The sequence below is a fragment of the Taudactylus pleione genome, unplaced genomic scaffold (genome assembly GCF_031769625.1).
Source record: "Taudactylus pleione unplaced genomic scaffold, aTauple2 ptg000479l, whole genome shotgun sequence".
NCBI lineage: Eukaryota > Metazoa > Chordata > Amphibia > Anura > Myobatrachidae > Taudactylus > Taudactylus pleione.
In genome coordinates, this window is record NW_028284881.1 from 5,032,268 (window position 1) to 5,053,066 (window position 20,799).

The following is a 20,799-nucleotide window of genomic DNA, read 5'->3' on the forward strand; positions in this document are numbered from 1 at the left end:
GAGATGGATTTTACCTAACAGACGGAAGGGGAACTAAATTGAGTTAGCATTAGTACGGTTGATGCAGCCATTTTATACTCACAAATTAATTCAGTAAGAATAAATTCTATCAATGCACTAAGCCAGCAGCATAAAATAAATGGAGGTTATGAGAGTTGCTAGGGTGAGAGACGATACTCGCCTTTAGGCACACTCGGGGAGGGCAGAAAAGGATGCCGATTCAAGATCTGCACATTTCACTGGTTGTATACCATGAAAATACATTTTTATTTGTAGGGTTATTCTCTAAACCATTTTGCAATATACAGTGAGCCAGGAGGTAATTACATGAATAACATTTTGTATCCTGAATGAATTCATGCCACCGAATACTCCTGGAAAACTGGATGTACAGATGCATTCCATTGCTTGCGTATAATTCATGCCAGTAGGCATTGTTACCTGTGTTTATTCATTAATTGTGTCTAGCTCCAAAATATATGTGTGCCATTTGTGCCAATATAACAACACATGGGCCTTTGTGTGTGTGTTTTTTAGGGAAGAATCTATAATGGGATAGAGCAGCCACCAGCTGCTGTGTAGAACTGGAACAAAACCAGGTTGATATTAAGAATGCTATGATTGACGTAGGTCATTTTATCTGCTGTGTTGTGAGCGCACTGGATGATATACGAGCAGATTTTACTCTTTGTAATCCAAATATCACAGTGATCTGTTTTTAACATCCCCTCCTGGGTCCTGTTTTTAGAAAATATACAAAGAAAATCATTATACGGCTGGTGCTTGTGAAACCCAATCTAGTTTAAACAATTGGCATCTACAAAGCACATCTTGTTTTCATCAAGGAACCATTGCTCTTATTATTTGTGCCAGACAGCTCTCCTTGGCCTTTTAAAGGGATCCGCTCGCCGGTGGTTTGGCAATGTAAAGCACATTTTAGACTGACACTTCTTGAAGAATTTGATTGAAACTATATATGTCTAGATAGCATTCAAAGCAGTGCTCCTGCATTTGTTTCAGGATTATTTTTGGAAACAACAGAAGCGACCTTGGTCTCAGATGCTTTTCCAATTTAGGAGTTCCATGAATCTATTGTAATACACATATGTGCAAGGTATCTATGTAGACATGCGTATCTGTGCAAGGACATTAAGCGTCAGTAGAACAATGGATTGTGATATTGGACTGTATTTTGGTATCTTATAGATCTGTTTTAATTATGGGGAAAAATAAGCCTTATATTACCTTTTTTAAGTTGTTCATTACACACACACAAATGTACAGTGCCTTACAAAAGTATTCACCCTCCTTTGCACTTTTCATGTTTTGTTGCCTCACAACCTGGAATTAAAATGGATTGTTTGAAGGTGTGCATCATTTCATTCACAGAACATGCCTACAACTGTGAAGTTGTGTTTTTTTAATATTGTGAATAAAACAACATTTAGGACAATATAACAGAAAACTTCAGTGTACATAACTATTCACGCCCCCCCCCCCCCTAAAGTCAGTACTTTGTCGAGCCACCTTTTGCATCAATTACAGCTGCAAGTCGCTTTGGATAAGTCTCTATGAGCTTGCCACATCTTGCCCCTGGGATTTTTGCCCATTCGTCAAGGCAAAACTGCTCCAGCTCCTACATGTTGGATGGTTTCCGCTTGTGAACAGCAATCTTCAAGTCTGACCACAGATTCTCAATTGGATTGAGATCTGGGCTTTGACTAGGCCATTCCAACACATTTAAATGTTTCCCCTTAAACCTCTCGAGTGTTGCTTTAACAGTATGCTTCGGGTCATTGTCCTGCTGGAAGGTGAACCTCCGTCCCAGTCTCAAATCACAGGCAGACTGAAACAGGTTTTGCTCAAGAATATCCCTGTATTTAGCAACATCCATCTTTCCCTCGACTCGATTCAGTTTCCCAGTCCCTGCTGCTGAAAAACATCCCCACAGCATGATGCTGCCACCACCATATTTCACTGTGGGGATGGTGTTTTTCGGGTGATGGGATGTGTTGGGTTTGCGCCAGACATAGCGTTTTCCTTGGTGGCCGAAAAGTTCTATTTTAGTCTCATCTGACCAGAGCACATTCCTCCATACATTTGGGGAGTCGCCCACATGCCTTTTGGCAAACTCAAATCGTGTCTTCTTATTTTTATCTCTAAGTAATAGCTTTTTTCATACCACTCTTCCATAAAGCCCAACTCTATGGAGTGTACGACTTATTGTGGTCACATGCACAGATACACCAGTCTCTGCTGTGGAACTCTGCAGCTCCTTCAGGGTTACCTTTGGTCTCTGTGATAGGGTTGTGAGCATGCTGGCCATGAAAAGCCAGCTGCCAGAGGCCTTAACCCCATTTTAGTGCTGGACCTTTTCAGTATGGGTTGTGTGCCAATGTGCGCGGAGTTGAGTGATACTGTACATGCACAAAAATACTGAGAACCCCTTCCGCACATGTGTTTCACTGAGTATGCGCTGTTGTATATGGGATCTCTGGCATTAGGAACGGTGAGCAAAACCATGGTGTTCCTGGGTGATGACCAGGAAGTTGCCTGAAGTGTGCTAAAAAAGGTCAGTCTCAGGAGGAGCGTGTTATGGAGTGTCGCGGGCAATGTCAGTGACCGCAGCTGCTTTCTCAGTCACAGAGCCACAGCTACAGAGTCCATGTTTATATACAGAGTTGAGAAGGAAACACGGTGCCTGCCATGGGCTGGTGCAAGGGTCGATGGTGCGCCGATTGTATATTTTTCAGAACCACCAGTGGAGTTGCACCATTCACGGGCATTAAAAGGGTGCTGGAGAGGTTGTGGCGCCCTAGGCTCTTTTATTCACATATGGTGGACATGCCCCAAACTAACGCTATACTGGACATGATTGCAAATATGATAAGTAAAGTGATTAATGTCCCTATAGTTAAGACCCTTGGGGGCGGATTCAATTAACTGTGAGATTTACCCCGCGACTAATTGTCGACCTAAATTCCCACGTTGTGGGGAAAAGCTATTCAATGAAATAGCCTTTTTCCCGTGCCGTAAAATCGGGACTCACACGGAAACACACCGATTCTGCGTAAACTGCGGAATCAATGTGTTTTTTTTCCTTGCTTGCGAGGCCAATTTGGTCGTTTTGACACGGATTTTATCTCACACCTACATGAGGTATGAGGTAAAGACTCCCTGCTAATTGAATAGGTCCAGCGCGGCGTGGCAATTTGCCACAGGGTAAATCCCGCAGCTAATTGAATCTGCCCCTATGTCTTTTCTCTTGGGTCTGCCAATTACAACACTAGACACAATCACCAGTAAGTTGGTGGTTCAAATATTGAATGCAGCCAGGTGCCTCGTTGCACCGTATTGGAAGCGTTTGGAGACTCCTCCTCTTCGCCTAGTTATTGACAACATTTGGTACCTGGCGAGTATGGAGAAGATCACCGCATATCTTAATAATAGATCCTTTAGCTTCCTACAGATTTGGGATCCATGGTACAGTTTTCAAAATCCCTCACATAACTCCCATCTGTTGGGTGGACTTTCAGCCCTTCTGTTCTGACCATTTGTTTTTGTTTATTCATTTGCTTGTTTGTGCTTATGAACAATCTCTTAAATCTATTTACCATAGTACCATATGATATTACCCCATACATTGTTGGGGTGCTATCCCCCCTCACCCGCACCCCTCCGTTTCTTCTCTTTCTCCCTTTTCTTCCCCTCCTTTTTTTTTTTTTTACTTTAACCTTTATTTACTGCAGCTAATTTTAACCAGTTATCTGTAATATATTACTATGCTATATACGATCGTCTAAGGTTGTTAATGATACTGGTTTTTGCATTACTTCTAATATATACTCCGGATGTATATTTGATTCCACAATGATCTCTTATTCTCATCTAAAAGCCTATGTTGCTATTGTCTTATGCATTTTAAATAAAAAATAAACCATTTAAAAAAAAAAAAAAAAGTGGGCATCACAGGACTTGCACTCTCTAGCGCTCATTAGTACACAAGGGGAAGGCTGTAAGTAGCATTTGCGTATTACCACTGCTGCAAGTCCGCAAAAAAGTTGCAGTCGTGGCTGCAATAGTGCACACCTCTAAATTAGGCCCACTGAGCTTATCTGTGGTTCTTTACATTATTGGGATACTGGATGGTTATAGGTCTTCTGGGTTTTTCGGAACCCAATAAGCACATCTGGAGATTGAGTTTCACATGCCTATTGCATAATCTCTGATGGTTGCATATAAGCATCTATTAGTATTAATAGTTTTGTTCTCAATTACTCTAGTCCTGTTTGATGCCACACCTATTTTGTAAACACAAGCAAAGTGTGCTGGCTTTATCAGTTTGTTCTCTAAAGGACTGTGATTGCAAACTGTATGGAAGTTTCTGCGAGGAGGTCAATAATATTAACCATACCTGGCAACTATCACTCGTTGTCAGGGAGACTCCCTGAAATAGTAGTAATCTCCCTGTCTCCCTGAAGAGTCCAACAATCTCCCTGATTGCACCTTACCCCCCGTTATTAAGCTTTTATATACAAAGAAAACCCAGATATATATACATTCAAATGGGCAGGGCCGGCTCTTGGGGTGTTCGACCAGTGCGGTTGAACAGGGGTGCCACCCCATATAGGGCGCACCCCTCCCAACATCCCGATTTCAGCAGGACAGCATTGTCCCTCTGTTCCACCTGTGGGCCGAAGTGTCCCGCGGGTGGTCTGGGCGGGAGGTTGGGCACCCCCACCGCTGCAGCTCTGCGGCGGTTATGGACCCCAAAGCAGCTGAATGGATGCTGCGCGCATGCACGCGGCATCCATTTAATGCCGGGAGAGGGTTGGGGGAACCCCAGCTAGTGACGAAGTGCTGGGCTCTCCCCCAGCCTGACGTTATATGGGAGGCGTGCCAAGTAACACCCCCATTTTCGGTTGCACGCAGCGTAGAGGCGCAGGATACACAGATAGGCACAGGGCGCAGCTACCCCTGGAGCCGGCCCTGCAAATGGGATCATTAGTATAATTTCCCTGCATTGGTTATAAGGCACAATGATCACTATGGCTACATGCATTTTCTGAAGTATATTTGTGTTTTCATCAACAAATAGATCTTACTAACTGCTTTGGGGCTCCTTTACATTTGGATGTAAGGTAATTTTATGGCACACCTATCAGATGTAGCAGTACACGTCCACTGTAACGTGCGCTCATAGGTGTTGCTATCACAATCTCCCTGACATGCTTTTTCAAAAGTAGGCAAGTATGATATAAACCCCACCCTGTTCAATAAACTATTTGCCAGCTTCGGCTTCATGTTGAAGAAGTTCTGGAGTTCACCAGTCTCACCACATCCACCTGCTAATAGCATCAGCTATTTCTGCGCTCCTCTTACTACCACTGAGCTTTCCTGTGATTGGGAACATCTGCCTTTACATTTCATGCTGGAGTGTGTAGTGGAGTTAATTATTAATGTTTTGGTTACAAATCCCACGTGGTGTATAGATAGTAAAGAAACCAGAACAAAGTGCACTGTAACTGAAGGCTAATGTAGGTTTACTAGTGGCTGCTCAGTATGTCATAGCCTTTGTTCATGCTCGAGAAGCTTCTCGTCATATTTCCGTTTTATTTTTGGTATATTTATACTACCCATTAAAGACTCTTCCCAAGGAAATTAGATGACTTATCAACTCATGTACATGATAATATATTTAATTGCAGGGAAGTAGATGACATCACAAGTTAACTTATTATTTATTAACATTTATTTATATAATGCTTGCGTACTCCTCAGAACTTGGGAACAAATAAAGTAATAAAACAGCACTTGTCATTATCAAAAGACAAGATGTAAAAGGAAACACAACCACAAACTACAGATCACTCACCTCTCAGAAAAACTGCGGCTGAGTCTGAATCTGTATAAGGAGCATAACTGTATTCAATACAATCTGTATTCGGACCCCGATAATTAACATATTGAATAGTGCCCTTAGTCACACACAGATATACAAGCGTCGCATATCAGTCTTGTGAAGCGGTTTTGTCGCATCTGATTGCGACTAAAAGGCACATTTGAGCGAAAAAGATACAAACAAGTTGGTTGGGTCACCCGTTAACACTGCAGGGTTACACGGGTCGTTCCCATGTTAAACCCTGCTTGGTAACCCCTATTACACTGAGCGGCGACCTGGGTTGACACGGCAATAACCCAGGTTACTTGGCCAGTGAAAAGGGGTATTACCTGGTAGATCAGGAACATGAATGAACATGGCTGCTTGGTTTGTTCCTATAGTAACTACACCAAGATTCTCCCTATTCCCAACCGAAACTAGTGGTTGGGTTAGCAGGTCTAGTCTTCTCTTGTGTGAAATAAGTATAATATAGTCTATTGCAATCTAAGGCTGCGTACACACTAGACTATGTGTACCCAGCCCGACCTCGGCAGTGATGGGACCTGGCGGGAGAGCCGGCATCAGCAAGTGCATACACACTTGCCGATACAGGGAGCGGCGGCAGGGGCCATGCTGCATTCGGCAGCATGGCCCTTGCTAATGACATTCCCTGTTGGCCCTGCATGTAGAACGGAGGATAATAATAATAATTATTTTATTTATATAGCTCTTTTCTCCTAAAGGACTCAAAGTGCTTTACATTTACAGTACAAAATAAGCTAAAACAAGGGACATTAGTGAAATGCTTGGGTGAACAGGTGAGTCTTGAGTCTCTTTTTGAAGCATTCTAGAGTGGAGGCCTCTCGAACTGTGCGGGGAAGTGAGTTCCGAAAGGTTGGAGCCACAAAAATGACAGCTCGACCCCCAGACAAATTCCATGAGATTCGCAGTAATCGAGATGGACGGTAAGGAATCAGAAGCTGCTTGGTCATGTAGGGCTTTGTAAGTTAGAAAGCCAATCTTGAAAACAATTCACCATTTGACAGGCAGCCAGTGAAGGGAGTAGAGAATGGGTGTTATCTGGCTGGAACGTGGTTCGTTGGTTAATAGCCTGGCAGCTGCGTTTTGTACCATCTGCAAGCAGTGCAATTCTGTGCGACTGAATGTTCAGGGTCTGAGAAGACTGATTGGTGCATCCTTATACATCACCATTGGTTGCAACATCGAAACTTGCACCATCCCTATATGAGGTTCAGTTTCTCCATCTGACCGCGGCCCCTATGCTTGCATCTGAGAACGCAGCGGCTTGCACTGACATCCCGCCGACACTCCCATAACACTCCCACTGAACGGACCATTTTTGCACGCACTAATAGCCTCCTCCCAGTCACTACCCAGGAAAGCCCATCACTTTTCTGTCATATTACTAATACTGTCTGACCCAAACGCAACAGCACCTTTGTACGTATGCTCTGTGTAACGCATGCAGGGCTGGATTAACAATGGGGCGGATGGAGCGGCAGCTCCAGGCCCCCCATCAAAATAGGCCCACAGGATTGGTGCAGCTGTGTAGACAGGAAAATTTATCACAGCAGACGGCCGTCTGAAGCCCCGTCTACTAGAACCCACTGGGCCGTCATTACAAACAACCCCTGGCCGCCCATTCAGGCTGGGTGATAAATGGGAATGACAGTCCTCCCATAGTGCACACTGGGGGAGCCAGAAGCTGGAGGCTCCGTCTCTCAGGCTGCTCTGCTCTGCCGGGCGCCCGCTGGTAACTGAATCTCAGCGGGCGCCCGGCAGTTAACAGGCTGTTTCACCAGGGGCAAGACAGTAATTTGGCGCCCCCCTGGTAATTCCCCCTGCAGCAGTGCCCCTATAGTAATGTCCCCTGAGGTAATGCCCCTGTAGTAGTGCCCATGTAGTAGTGCCCATATGATAATGCCCCCATAGTATTGCCCCATAGCAATGCCCCTGTAGTAGTGCCCATATTGTAATTCCCATATGTTAATACCCCATAGTAATGCCCCTGTAGAGCCCATGCTCCCATATTAATGCCCTTGTGGTAATGCCCATGCCCCCATTATAATGCCCCTGTGGTAATGCCCATGACCCCATAATAATGCCCCTGTGGTAATGCCTCTGTAGTGCCCATGCCCCAATAGTAATGCCCCTGTAGTGCTCATGCCCCATTAGTAATGCTCCTGTAGTGCTCATGCCCCTGTAGTACCCATGCCCCCATAGTAATGCCCATGCCCCCATAGTAATGCCCCTGTGATAATGCCCATGCCCCTGTAGTGCAGCTCATTAAAAAAAAAATACTTACCTTGAACCCTGCTCCTGCATCCAGCATCGCGTCCGGTCCGCCGGCTGCTCCTCAGAACTATGGGGGAGACGTCATGACATCTCCCCCATAGTGCCCGTGGGGAGAGCCGGAAGCTGGAGTTCGGGAGAGAACTCCAGCCTCGGGTTATACCGTGTCGCTGCAGAGAAGGAGCCGGGCACCCGCTGGTAATAAGTATTGCCAGCGGACGTCCGGCTTGGAGCCTCTCTGAAGCGCCGGGCTGGAGGTCACCGGCACCGGATACAGCAGAGCACCCGTTGCACATGCAGCTCCAGCCCCCCCCCTAGTTGCGGCCCTGGACACAGTCAGGGTAGGGGTTCCTCTCCTTGGGTAGATGGACTCCCTCTTTACACACACACAGCAGCTGTAGAAACAGGATACAAGACAGGGGTTCTCGTACAAACTGGTCGCCACCAGTCTTTATTATACCAAATGAATATAAACATAAACAAAACATAAGTCCTAGCCCGGCTGGGCACTAGCTACACAGCAGATTCCCTCTCTATAACAATGGTAGGGCCTATTGCCTTCACCATCAACAAAACACCTGCACAGTACTTACAAGGATTATCACCAAGTGTCTCTGAACAGGCTAGTCTGCCTGCTCTCCCAGGTGTGAGACACTCAGCCACAAACAAACCCAGTTTATATCTTATATTAGCCATTACCAGCTGCAAGCCCTAATGAGCCTGTTACCAGGCTGAAAGGCCCAGAACCTGGAGTATCCTGTGGATGGAGCCCTCCCTGTCTTCACATCCACACCCCCAGGACCCAAACCGGCTTTTCTCTAAAGCCGACATTTCTAGTCTGTTTTTCCCAAATGGACTTCTCCTGGGGGTTTCAGAACACATATGACAGGAACCTAATAAGCCATTCCACACTTCTCCAGTGCTTCTATCACAATGGATATAAACATATAAAACATATACAAACATATAAAGATATTTATATATCTTCGAATGAGCTAGCCGCTCATTCAAACACAACTTCCTGTGAAGAAAGAAGAATAAAGTTTTTTAATCCAAAACGGACAATAACGTTTTTTCAGTATAAATAAAGACTATTGACACCATAGCCCGATCCTTGAAAAAGCACTTGTAGTGTGAAGAGCATTGGATGATAGCGGGCAAAGGACGGAGATTCAGCTACACCATTTCCCCTCTGAACATCGGGTTGTCGGTGATGTCACATACCATTGATGCGGCGGGACACGCTGCACTTATCAGCAACTCTGGCAATACATCGGGACCTTGTCATCGCTCCAGCAAGAAGCGAAGAATGGACTAAACAGGAAGTCCAGCCGAGCAACAACTGGACCGCATCCAGGAGGAGAAAGGTTAGCAACATAGGGTAAAGCAGGGACAGATTCATTCTAGTGCGCTGCCGATAACCATCCATACATCCATCCGCCCTACCACCCACTCTATTAAGAGCTATAAACATCTTTATATGTTTGTATATGTTTTATATATTTATATCCATATACCGCTTTTTAGAAAATTGTTTTTTAGTATTTGTTTTTATTATTGTTTTTGAAGGATTGCTTACACATAAATAATAGCGCTCGTTCTCAAACTTATAACCTGAATTAAAATTAACTGAGAAGCCCACAGACACTGCAAGCGCAGGAAAGTTTTTTAAAATTGTGCACATTCTTTATGCAGTCAGCTGGTTATCTTTATGTTTAATGGAAATGACATAAATGGATAAACATATATCTTGAATGTGTTCTATGCTTGGGGCCAGAGTTGGATGCAATGTCGATGCCGAACACAGTCGAGCGATTTTATTTTTCAAACTGCGCATGTCTAAATCGAACTGAGCATGTGTCCAGGTTAATTCCAAAATGTAAGGAAACCCGATGGTTTATGTACAACTCCGATGGTGAATTGCCTGAGTATGTGCAGACTGAGTGCTGGGTGACCGCACGCAGTGCCCCCAAGCCATATCAGGCATGCTGCGGCTGTTTGTGGGCTGGGAGAGGGTGGCGCTGGCCTGCGTTCTGTGTGTCACTCTGTTTTCTAGGAGAGCCAAGGGCAGGGTCTGCGTCGAAGGATGTAGATTTCCTGGCTTCGCAAGTGGGCAGGAGGCGGCCAGTCTGAGTAAGCGTCAGATTACTCAGATGACTGATGCTGGAAATATTGCAACCGATGGTCGTGATGTTGATCTGCGATGTTGGCTGGAGGCATCTTTTTCCCTCAGACGCCTCCTGCAGGCATTAACATATTAGTTGTATGATATTGCACAGCTGCTTCCCTGCGGCGCTGGAATATCATACATATCTAAATCAGGCCCAAAGTCACAGTTGCTCAGAAATGTCTTGAAAATGTATTGGGCGTTGTCTGGGAGGTGGCTATGCGGATGCACAGTGATGGTCCATCTTATGGGTGTGTTATGGGAGTTTATTAAGTGGTGAAAAGTTTATCTTTTCACCTGTGGCTAATGCGATCTCAGGATGGCGTTGGCTAAATACGAATGCGTGGACGTTAGCTGCGAATGAATGTCACTGGCACCTTCTGCTGGCAATATGAGGCTGCTAGTGATTAACCTGGCAGATTGTTTTAAGTATTAGTCTTATCGCGTTGTATGGGCCGATTGTATATACTATTGATCTAATTTCCCTTGTGGGTTGTTCTACACTTCTGTTGTTAGGAAGACCCATCCTCCAGCCCTTTCTGAATGAGAGTCAGCATGTCATCCTCCTCTGCTGACCTTGCAGTGTAAAATGCACAAGGCTGCAACCAATCTGTTTCACGCTTCTCACTCCAAACCTCCTTATATAGACAGTGTACGAGATGAGCCCCTTATATATCCTGTCATCCCCCTCTATAGCTGTGCATGAGTCCTGACGCTTGTATGTAATCTCTGGATACCAGCTCTCCTGTGATAAGTACATATGCAGGCTTCACACAAGTGCTTCCACTTAGCAGTATGTAGAACACTCATCACCTCATCCTGATTCCATCGAATGGAAAAGAATGGGCAGCATCTAGTGCAGTATTCCGTTTGGCACGTTGAGAGTTAACAATATAATATAGGAGACCGTCAATATTTGTCTTTCAAAGTGCTCCTAATTTTCCTTTATTTCATGTACATGTATGACCTTGTGGTTTCAGCATCTGCAGCAAACTGTAATTACAATTTTAGAAATGGCTGATACCCAACGGTATAATATAAAATGATGTTGTTTTAGCATCGAGATATTCTTTGTTTTTATGCCTGTGGCTGCGATTGATGATAAAGCACAGATTAAATGTGTAGGGGAGAGAGCCATATAATAGATTTGCAGTTAACACTGAGAGCATTGGACCTGTGATTACAAATGCTGTAACCTTCAAAGAAAACCTTTTTGTTACACGTTGTGCTGCAGGGTGAGGATGGAATACAAACTTGCACTGTCTTTGTTCTGAATACTAAAACCATTCAGCCTCTTGTGTCAGTGACTATACATAGAGAGAGAGATTGTTCTCTATTCCTTCAATTTCTTCTGCAAATCTATGTCCATAGAATGGGTAAAATCACTGTAATTGAAGCCTTTAACCTTCTATATCAGTTGATGTTTCACAAAACAAAGTCTTCAATAGTAATATAAATATGCATGACAATATTTTGTGTTCCTATAATGTCCATGCATACTCTTATATGTGAATGTAATGTGCAGAAAATGGCTGGACCAATGAAACACGAAACAGGCTTGTATCCGACATTGCCGCTGCCAGCACCTCTGATCCAGGCCCTAAGGCTTGTTACCGATCTATTTTAGGGTAACACCAGTGACACCTCATGTCAAACGCAACTATGTTTGATTAGTGCTTGAACTTTTGGCCTAGAGGCGATTCAATGAGAGCTCACTTTATTGGCCCCCATTTATTACCTTACATCAGTTCTTTTGCCGCATCTCCACAACCCCTGACCAGAGGCACAAGTGGTTATGGGGGGTCATTGGGACCAGCAGGTTCCATTCCCATCCCCGTCTACATCCTATTTCTACTGTAGCATGATTGATAACATCAGTGGGATAGGAGGTCTAAAGGACTACGGGGTCCAAAATCCTTACATTTTTGTCCATAAACCCTGTGCACAGACTGTGTAATGGTTAGCGTTACTGCCTCACAGCACTGAGGCCATGGGTTCGATTCCCACCACGGCCCTACATGTGCGGAGTTTGTATATTCTCCCTGTGCTTGCGTGGGTTTCCTCCGGGTACTCCGGTTTCCTCCCACACTCCAAAAATATACTGGTAGGTTAATTGGCTCCCAACACAATTAACCCTAGTGTGTATGTGTGTGCGCGTGTGATAGGGAATATAGAGTGTAAGCTCCACTGGGGTAGGGACTGATGTGAATGACCAAATGTTCTCTGTAAAGCGCTGCGGAATATGTATGCGCTATATAAATAACTGGTAATAAAATAAATGAATATGAACAAAATAATTTTTGTTTGAATCCATGTAAAACTAGCATAAACCTTTTAAATAAGGTATGTGAGACATTCATTGTAATTACTCAAAGTGTTACAGTAAGTCGTCATCCAGATATATTTACAACAGGCAATCTAAACACTGGCCCAAAAATACCAAATTCACAGCTTTTGGTCTCAAGTTTGCCCTTAAACTAAGTCTGGTCTACACTACACATCTTGAGATGACTTTGCAGTTCAGTAATTGTCCTGATACTAAAGGTCTATAGAGGTGCAAAAGCTTGCATGGGGGGAGATGCATGTGATTACTGTGCGGGGCTGGTCAGGGCAAAGTGATTCTCCTTATTAGGTCTCCACCACATTTCACTAGGAAGTTGGAGGCATTTTCCAGGGGCATATACTCTCTCCAGAGTCTGTGGGTGTTTCGCAAAGTTAATGAGTTCCCTTGACTTTCCATGAGAGTAGGCAAGTATGGATTTTGGCCTATTGTTTTAATGATTTATAAGCACAATTCTCCCACTTTAATGGAGACATTGGAATGTACAACAATTTTTTTATAAAAACAGACCTGATATCTCATCCCTCTTATAATTAAGACATTAATTAGTCTCAAATATTTTAAGATTTAAAATGTAAAAACTGTATGTCACCCTGGTGCTCCATGACTAGGCAACAGGCCCACCCAAAATGGTGGTGCCTTTGAAGTACTTTCTCAAGATAGCCGCCGCAAAGAAGCTAGAGACTGTGATGCCTTATCTGGGAGTGTTTTAGGTGAAGATGACATCAGAGGAGGCGGAGGCCAGGAGGAATTGTTGCTGGCGGAAAGCAGACCAGCAGACATTTTTGGCACCAAATGGGGTCCCTGGAGCTACAGACGGTAAGCAGAGCCAGGAGGCTGACTGCCCTTCCACAGTCAGTCCTGCATGGGCATGGGGTCATTGCATAGTCGCCGCTGAGGAGCAGAGCTACAAGGAGAAGCACCCCTGTTGAGCAGGCTACAGAGCCAAGAAGAGCAGTGTGTAGTTAATGTAGATCCCTACACAGAGAGCCAGTGAAGGACTCATTCAGCCAGGTGAACAATGCAGAGTGTGTCTTTGTTAGGATCTGCAGTTAGCAGATCCTATTGCTTGGACTTCCAGCCTTTGTTGCTACTGAGGCACTGCACTAATTGCTGCCCCTGTGCAGTGTCAGGTGCACTAATTGATTCTCCTCTCTGGACACAGCCCAGGTGCACAGTAATCTGTCATTAAGGAAAAGTTGCTTGGATTGGATTTTGTCTCTGTTAAATTCCACCCAGCCCAGCAATCCATGCCGGTGATAATGTTATGGGTTGGACGGTTAATCAGGTAAGAGTTGTAAGAGGACTGCTGCCAGTTGACTAGTTGGGGCTAAGTTTTGAATATGAGATGCCGCCTGTGGGCAAAAGGAGCAGCCTTAAGGGCTGATTGTGGCCTTTATAGTCTTAGCCAAGGGACTGGTGATTGAGAAGCAGCCTTGAGGGCTGGTTGTGGCCTTTATAGTCGTGGCCAAGGGACTGGTGATGTAGTACCATGCAGAGACTTAGGGCCTTATTCAATTTGAGGCGAAAAGTCAGTTTTCACGTGTTTTTGGCGGAAACTTTTCGCCGATGACGTAATTTTTGCCTGTTTGACTTTTACCCCGTATTCAATTTGAAAGACTTTCTGCCTAGGTGGAAAGTCAATGCAATGTAATAGGCGGAAAAGTTTCGCCTATGAATGGGAGGCAGAAAAAAGTGCAGAATTGGGGTTTTGGGGTGCAACGTTGCGAGAACCCCCCTGCAGCCTTCAGACATTCCCCCAAAGGTAATCTGTGTAAAAAAAAAAATGTAAAAAAACATTTAAGAACACCCCAAAAAAATGACCTTGAAACAGGGGGCGAAAAAAAAAAAATTGGGGGTACAAACTTAAAAACTAGTGAACTTGACTCTGGGGGGGTCCCAAAGTATGCCCCAAGTGTTTTTTTGATTGCAGGTGTTTGCGACAGGTGGATTTTTCACGATTTTTTCAACTTCACTTTAGCAATTTTTAAATATGCTGACCCCCATTTTCAAGTGCCCCAAATTTGCTGGGATAACGTATTTTCTTGTAAAAAGAAACTCCTAAATACTATTCTGCATCACATATAGAAAAACGCTATTTAGCAGCTATTGAGCCCGTTTAAAAACACCAAATACCTTCAGCAAGCTAAATCGGGGGGTACCATAAGGAACCCCCATGTCAGAGCATCTTTTGGGGGATGTCAGGCTGATTTCCCCAAAACTGACAGTACTTTCCGCCTGTTTCAGTTTCACCGGGTCCCGTTTTCGCGTACTTCCATATTGAATACGGGGTAAAGCAGGGACGGCCGCGATACTTTTCCACCTGAAAAACAGGCGAAGTAGGCGGAAGTGTCGCGGCTCGGCTCATATTGAATACGGCTCTTAGAATAAACTCTAACAATTATCATGGAGTTTAAATACGGCTTTTAGTACGTTTGGCCAAAAATGTATGCCCACCTACCATGTCAAGGTGAACCTCATCAGGTGGGTCCTTAACAACCCTAATATTGACTCGTTATCTAAATGTATCCAGGATTTACCTATAATAGTGCCCAGTCCAATCATTAGACTGCAATGCAAGGACTTACACTATTTAAAATCACCTAGGGACAGGTGGGAGGGGTGCTAATCCAGAATGAGTCTCACCTTCAAGTGTACATAAAATACACATATACAGTGGAAAGGGGGGGGGCTGGACTGTACCCCCTAATTTTAAAAATGATAACGGGTGTTACCATGCTGAGAGTTGTAATGCTGTGTAGAAAAGAAAATGTAAGAGCACACTCTAAGCACTAAGAATACTGATAATCAAAACATTTATAAAAAAAAACTCGAACAATTAACATGGAGTTTAAATACAGTTCTTATTAAATATTTAGCCAACGTTTCTGTGGGGCCTATTTTTCCAGTTCATCAATGAGCAAAAATGCGTTTTGGTGGTTCCATCTCAGATTGAAAATGAATTATGCGGCTAATTTAATGACTCAATTTGGACAGTTATTACATATAGAAGCCCATCCTTGGCCTGTCTCACACTCATAACTTATGACTGTCCCTTAGCAGTACTGTCAGCTTGGAAAGAATGCTTTCCCAAATGCATTACTCAAACTCCCTCTTCAAATCATTTGAGATATATAGAAGGGATCCTTCTGCTTAGTATGGGCTTATTTACCTTTAGCATGGCTCTAAATGAGACTAAGTAGTTCAAAATGTTAGACATCATGACATATGTACATGGGTACAGAACTGTGTGAAGGGTTAGGACACAAAAGGGTAGATATAAGTGGAAGTTAATCAGACTGTGCTGAGGTTATTATTAATGGCCTTGTAGATGGCTTAGTAAGTAAGTGTCCATATTTGCTGATGACATTTAGCTATGTAGGTTATAAAGTAACTTGCTTTAATTGCAAACTGGGCTAAATAAATAATTGCAACCTGGGATGTGAAATGATAATTTAAAATGTAGGTAAATGTAGGGTTATACACCTAGGCTAAAATAACTACAATAATTACTACACTAATTACACATTAAATGGATATACTTGGGAAACACTGAGATGGCAATACTAGCTGAGATAAAGATGATTTGTAGTACAGCAGCTGTCAATAAAAGCCTGGTATGTATAAAAAGATGGATAAATGTATGTGATGCAGACATAGTATTGACATTGTTAAGCTGGCCACACACTAGACCAATTTACATCCAACCAGCCAACTAGTTGATTGGTTGGAATTAAAATCTGGTAAGGTATGAAAGCAAATGACAATCAGCAATTTGCTCCCAAACGCCGGAAAATGGACAAAAACTGTTGTTTGAACAAATTGTTTAGATCAAACATTTAACAAACTTGTCTGATGACCATTTTCTTCTGTTTTCTGGCATTTAGGAGCAAATTGCTGATCATCAGTTACTCCCATTCCTTACCAGATTTTCATTCCAACCAATCAACTAGTTGGATGGTTGGATGAAAGTTGGTCTAGTGTGTGGCCAGCTTACAAGGCACTAATTAGTCCATATCTTGAATTTAGGGAACTGTTTTCGGCACCTTTTCTATAAGGAAGACCTAGGAGGACTTAGAGGAGGGCATTTTCATTAAGAAAGTGAGTAGATGAAAGGTCTAAATGATAAAGACAGTTAACAAAAATTTAGTTTATTTACTTTTGAAAAAAGGTGCCTGATTATATTGACCTCAGATATATTATACACATCAAACATTTTTTCAAGTGTCATTGTCAAAGGTTAATTGAACTTGATTAACATGCCTTACTATGTCACATTGCAACTGCCAAAACATAAAATACAGGGGCAGACAAAAGTAGGGCATAAGTTGGTAAAGTGTAAATGATACTACCACACAAATGACACTTAACCTTATCACTATTTAAACATTTGTTACAGAATTCTGGCCTTCAGGGATTTATATATGTTAGAATAATGGGGCACATCCACTAGCAGACTGCGAAAAGACTGCACGATTACAACATTGTAATCGTTTCATAGTCTGTGCTGTGCCTACACTAAATGAGCAGTCGTTCAGTGTAGGCATCCTCCCTCATCCCCGAACATGGTCAATCTGTCTTTATTGGCTGATTGACCAGCATGTTCGGACGATGATAGATGTCAAAAATGACCAGCGGGAGCGCGCAACGCTGGTAGTTTTTTACATTAAGCTGCCCGATTTGTGCCCGATTAACAAACGATTGAACAATAACGATGTCGTTATCTTTCGATCGCTCTGTTTAATCGGGTAGTACAGGGGTGGGGAACCTCCGGCCCGCGGTCCGAATACGGCCCGCAAGGTGAAATCGCCCGGCCGGCTGTCAGCTGCAGCAGCAGAATCAGCGTAGTAAAGCGGCTGTCAGCGGCGGCAGGTAGCGCAGCGGGAGAGCGGGGATGTCAGGTTTGTCATCGGCAGCAGGTAGCGCAGCGGGGGAGAAGGGATGTCCAGATTGTCATCGGCGGCTGGTAGCCAAAGGCAGCCCTGACACACCCCTTCCACCCGCTGTGCTATCAGCGGCGGCAGGTAGCACAGTGGGGGGAGGGTGTGTGTGTCAGGGCTATCAGCGGCGGGAGGTAGCGCAGCGGTGGAGGGTGTCAGGGCTGTCATCAGGCGGATTAGTGCAGGGACTCTCTCCCTATCAGCGGCGGCAGATAGCACAGGGGTGGGAATCAGGGTGTCAGGGCTGTCATTGAGTGGTATGCAGGGCTCTCTCCCCATTAGCGGCGACAGGCAGGCTGTCATATGGCTGCCATTGAGTTGGTTAGTGCAGGGGCGTGCAGGGTCTCACCCTAACAGCGCGGGCAAGCAGGTAGTGGTGGCACAGTAGGGGGTGTGTACAATCAGTGCTGTAATCAGGCTGGTTAGGACTGAGGGGACCCCAGGGCTGCCTTATCAATCTGCCTATCACACATCCATAGGGACTGCCCCTCCAGACTCTGCCTGACAACATACCAAAGAGAAGCAGTTACTTACAGCCATCGCATTAAGGGTGAATTAATAACGTTTTTAACCAAATATAGGAGGCAAATTTTAAGTTAATAATTTTGAATGGCCCCCGAATGATTTTCTAAAAATCAAAGTGGCCCTTGGCAGAAAAAAGGTTCCCCACCCCTGGGGTAGTGGATACCCGCCTTAAGAGAGCACTATATGGCTCCTTGGGAGATTAAACTTTATTCTCCTATCAAGATGGCTGCTGGACCCTACTATTGTGCAGGCATGGTGCCTTCCTGCCACTGTGTATGAGTGACATACTGAATGACAGATGTCTCCTTCCTAGCTCCTGAATCTGCGAACTATTACCCGCAATACTACTGTTAAAGCACCCTCACTGCTACCACATCCAAGAGACAGTCAACACCTGCTGATCTGTCTGAACCCAGCTCCGCTTCATGCTCTTCAACCAGTGTAACAGTGAGTACGGCTGCACTATTATTTGCTCAATAAACCACACTGCCTGGTTAGGCTACACTGGACTTACCCTTGGGTCAATTACACATTCCGCTGGATGTACATAAACTGCCAAACCACCATCTGTACGCACATTTCCAACAGGTCATGGGTTCAGGCACACAAGTGTGAGAAAGTACCTAGACACTATACTTACGGACATCTGAAGTTTGCTCCCCGGGAGAAGTGAGCAGTGATTTGTCTAGGGCCAAACTATTGCATTATTAGGCTCCTCGCCCTCACAACAAAATGCCAGAAATCATTGGTATTTGAATAGAGGGCAGAGCCAAATTTAGCGATTAGCATAGGTTGTGTCAATAAGACCCACCTCCTCCTGACAGATCGCGGAACCACGGTAAGGTTCTTCCCATTCGGCCCACTTCACTAGGAAGTGGACAGGATGTGAGAGAAATGCCTACTCTTCCAGGGATGCGGGGGGCTACTTGAAAAATCGGGAGCCATCCTGCAAGTTCCAGGAGAGGAGGCAAGTATGCTAGAACCACAAGTGTGAAAAAGTTCTAGACACACAAGTGTGAGAAAGTACCCAGTCACATATATACTGAGAACCCAAAGCACACAGATTATATACAGAAGTGGCCTAGACACATTGAGATATTTGCTAAAAACACCAGGGCAGTGCTGCGGCTTCATTTTGGTCACATGTAAAGACAAGACAGCTGCAGCAGCAAAGAGTGAAGAAAGTAGACTGTGTTTAAGCTGAAATGTGTCACAGTGAGCACATTTTAAAGCACAAGCTGCAGTATAATGGCTGAAAGGAGCACACATACAGGAACTACACCTATAATGGGATTCATTAAATTAGAAGGTGCAGAAGACTGTGGAAAGTAACAGTAGATCCTGGTGATAGTCCAAGCCCAGATAATGTAGAAAGAGCCATGAGTACCAGCCCATAATTCAAGGGAAAATGTCAGCTAGAGACATGGTTGACAACACTGCAAGAGGCATATCAGGATGGAGGTCTCATGAGAATAATAAATTCAAAACATGCATTTTATAATACAAAGTTAAATGAACGCAGAAGTACAGTATGAGTAATTACATAGAATGATGTCTTTCTCTCAGCAGTTAATGTATGTTGGTGTACACATAGATGATGAAGAAATAGCAACGGCCATGCATCAAAATCTAACATCAGAGTTTGACTTCTTAGATGTGGCATTAGAGGTAAACACTGCAAAGTTAACAACAGACAAGAGCAGAGCTATTAAAGTTTCAGGAACATGTACAATGTGAATCAAATGCTGAGATAACTGCATTAAAAGCAGTTCAGTGAGAAGTTCAGAACATTTAAATTTAAGGGGTCTATGTACTAATAATCGCAGAACTCCCATGATTATTATGTATACATATCACAGTGAATATTTTCATTTTTAGTGAAATTATCCCCACTATGTACAGAGGGAAACTCGCAGGGACAGCGGTTGCGGTAAGCGTAATTTGTAGAAGACTTTTACAGAAGTGAAAGACTTCTCCTGTGGAAGCTGGCACTGCGCATGTGCACAGAGGGTCTGATTCAGAGATGGACAGATTTGCAGAGCTGCACACAAGTGGCTGTGCAAATCCGTCCATTTCAGATGCAAATGCAGAAGGAGGTGGCAGACACCTTCTTGCTGCATTTGCGATCCCATCCTGCGACCGACGTCGCAGGCTAGGATTACCCTTGCGCCTGGTTGCTCCTTTGGTCAAGATGCGGGAGCTGAAGTATCCCACAGCCTAGCCGGTGTCTGGTCACACATGGCCATGCTTGCCGGATTTGGTCACGTCCCCTTCAGTACCCAGACCCCATTTTTTCAACGGCCCTGCACGGCTCTCCTCCCTTTGCAATTTAAGTTGTCTTACCAATAGTTTTATATGTCATATTGGTTATATTTTTCATAATTTTTATACTATATGTTGCTTGATGATTTTGATTACTGATTCCATTTGTGGGACAATTAGTTGGACCTTCATTTGGGTTCTGGACTTATTGTTATGCTGTTGTTAACTTGGTATGTCTTCGGCATCCTGGCAGTCTGGATGCCGACACTTTACTGGCGCCAGAGTCCCGACCACCGTGATGCAGGTAAGTAGTGGGGTGGTGGGGAGGGTTAGGTTTAGGGGTTAGGCACTAGGGGGTGGGTTAGGGTTA

At 44.2% G+C, this 20,799-nt stretch overlaps 1 protein-coding gene across 2 annotated transcripts in view; it reads left to right on the plus strand.

Moving 5' to 3' along the window:
• The window catches only part of IFT81 (intraflagellar transport 81), a 220,446-nt gene that overhangs the window by 174,157 nt on the left and 25,490 nt on the right, over window positions 1-20,799 (plus strand). The window contains exon 20 of one of the 2 annotated variants that reach the window (XM_088449192.1): window positions 18,481-18,536. The exons of the other annotated variant lie outside the window; for it this stretch is intronic. Within the exon in view, the coding sequence (XP_088305318.1) occupies window positions 18,481-18,521 (41 nt within the window). The 3' untranslated portion in view covers window positions 18,522-18,536. Of the gene's footprint in view, window positions 1-18,480; window positions 18,537-20,799 lie in introns of those variants that run through there. 2 annotated transcript variants of the gene reach the window in all.